General features: G+C 53.2%; 1 protein-coding gene across 1 annotated transcript in view; it reads right to left on the bottom strand.

Annotated features, from left to right (window-relative positions):
* Nucleotides 1-2,500, bottom strand: part of LOC134455831 (microtubule-associated protein 6 homolog) — a 7,582-nt gene that overhangs the window by 4,784 nt on the left and 298 nt on the right. The window contains exon 1 of the mRNA XM_063207173.1: nt 2,002-2,500. This exon is cut by the window's right edge and continues 298 nt beyond it. Within this exon, the coding sequence (XP_063063243.1) occupies nt 2,002-2,500 (499 nt within the window). The remainder of the gene's footprint in view (nt 1-2,001) is intronic.

The raw sequence follows: 2,500 nt of genomic DNA, 5'->3' as shown, positions 1-2,500 counted from the left end.
GCTCCATGCATCTTATGTGCCCACATGTGCATGTTTGTTTGTGTGTGTAAGGGATTGTGAATACTTGTGTGTATGCATGCGTTTGCAGTGTGTATGGGGTGGGGTTTGGGGTGGTGATGGCTATGTTTGGTGGTCAATCCTCAACCCCCTCCTCATTGTGTGTGTGTGTGTGTGTGTGTGTGTGTGTGTGTGTGTGTGTGTGTGTGTGTGTGTGTGTGTGTGTGTGTGTGTGTGTGTGTGTGTGTGTGTGTGTGTGTGTGTGTGTGAGGGGTGTGGTGGCTACATTTGGTGGTCGACCCTCCTCGATATATATCTCATACTGTATATCCTCTCCCCTTCAGGGTTGGGTGCCAGAGTGTGTGTGTGTGTTTGTGTGTGTGTGTGTGTGTGTGCGTGCGCGCGTGCGTGCGTGCGTGCGTGCGTGTGTGTGTGTGAGCGAGAGAGAGGGGTGTGGTGGCTACATTTGGTGGTCGATCCTCAGCCCCCTCCTCATTTCCCCTGAGTGGCAGCATGATGGTAACATGATAAGGAGGAACAAAGACTGTGTGCGCATGTGTGTGTGTGTGTGTCTGTGTCTGTGTGTGTGTGTGCGCATGCATGTATGTACATGTATATGTGTGTGGCATGTGTGTATGTGTGTGCATGTGTCCGAGTCTGTGTCTGAGTGCGTGCATGTGTGTGTTCTTGTTTGTGTGTGTACATGCGTGTGTGTACATGCATGCGTGTGTGCATGCGTGCGTGTGTGTGTATGCGTGCGTGCGAGTGTGTGTGTGTGTGTGTGTGTGTGTGTGTGTGTGTGTGTGTGTGTGTGTGTGTGTGTGCATTAATGTGCATGTGCATGTGCGTGTGTGTGTGTGTGTGTGTGATCGATCGTGCTGCAGCTGTGTGTCTAGTCATATTAGTGTAAAGGAGAGAGAGAGATGCTACCAGCTACTTGAACATGTCCTCCCCCACACACACACACACACACACACACACACACACACACACACACACACACACACACACACCGTCTGCCACCCACACTTCCGGGCAGCACTGGTGCTGTGTTACATAGATGAGCAGGACAAATGAGAGAGAGGGGGATGAGGAGAGGATGAGAAGGAGAGAGAGGGAGATGAGAAGAGGAGAGGGGTGAGAAGAAGAGGAGGATGTAGAGAGATGACGAGGAGAAGAGAAGGATGAGGAGAGAGGATGAGAAGCAGGTGGATGAAAAAGAGATGAGAGGATGAGGAGAGGATGAGAAGGAGAGAGAGAGAGAGAGAGAGGGATGAGAGGTGGATAGTGATGATAAGAAGAGGAGGATGAGGAGAGAGGATGAGGAGAAGAGCGGATGAGAAGAGGAGAGGATGAGAAGAAGAGCGATGAGATGAGAGGATGAGAAAGGGAGGGGGATGAGAGGAGAGGGGGATGAGATGAGAGGGAATGAGAGGAGAGAGGACGAGAGGAGAGAGGATGAGAGGGATGACAGGGATGAGAAGATGAGAGGGATAAATGAGCAGATCGTGTTCTGTTCTTTCTCTCTGTGGGCTATGTGCAGCTCTGTTTGGCCATCTGTTGTACTGTAGGCCCACCATGTTTTATAAGGCAGACAATTGGGTTACTGAGAAGGACATACACACTCACAGACACATGCATGCAAAAGGATGCACTCAATGCACTCAGAGTCAAACACACACACACACACACACACACACACACACACACACACACACACACACACACACACACACACACACACACACACACACACACACACACACACACACACACACACAGGTAAATTATCTCTCTCTCTCTCTCTCTCTCTCTCTCTCTCTCTCTCTCTCTCTCTCTCTCTATGTATATATGTACCTCCCTCTCTCACACACACACACATTCGCACGCACACGCACACGCACACGCGCACGCACGCACGCACGCACACACACACACACACACACACACACACACACACACACACACACACACACACACACACACACACACACACCAGATCACCTGTAGGAACTTCCCGTGCGGTCCTGTTTGATTTGTCTGTTCCGGGCGTCTGCCGCGGCCCTGCCTTTGCCCTTCCCCTCGCCGGCCTTCCCCTCCTCCTTCTCCACCTCGGCACTCTTCTTTTGGGGCTTCTCTGTGTCATCCTTCTGCTCTTTCTGGTCCTGGCCTCCCTCCTTCTCCTCCTTCTTCGCCTCCTTCTCTCTCTCCTTCACCTGCTTCTCCTGCTGTTTCTCCTCTATCTCGCACTTCTCCACTCCCGTCTCCGCCTCCACCACCTCCACCTGCACCGCGGCTATCTTCTCCTTGGCCGAGGGTTCGGCGGTGGTGTCCTGGCCGGCTTTGGTGGGCCTTCCGCCGTCCTTGGGTATCCAGGGGTGGTCGCCCTTCTTGGGGATGGGCCAGGGCTTGTAGTCCTTGCTGTACTGCGTCTCGTTGTTGAAGGGCGCCTCGGACGGGTGGTACTGGTCGCGAGGCTTGCAGCTGCGCTCCGGGCGCACGG

Source organism: Engraulis encrasicolus, chromosome 9 (assembly GCF_034702125.1).
Source record: "Engraulis encrasicolus isolate BLACKSEA-1 chromosome 9, IST_EnEncr_1.0, whole genome shotgun sequence".
NCBI lineage: Eukaryota > Metazoa > Chordata > Actinopteri > Clupeiformes > Engraulidae > Engraulis > Engraulis encrasicolus.
The sequence above is the reverse complement of the archived record's forward strand: the minus strand, read 5'-3'. Positions and strand labels throughout refer to the sequence as shown.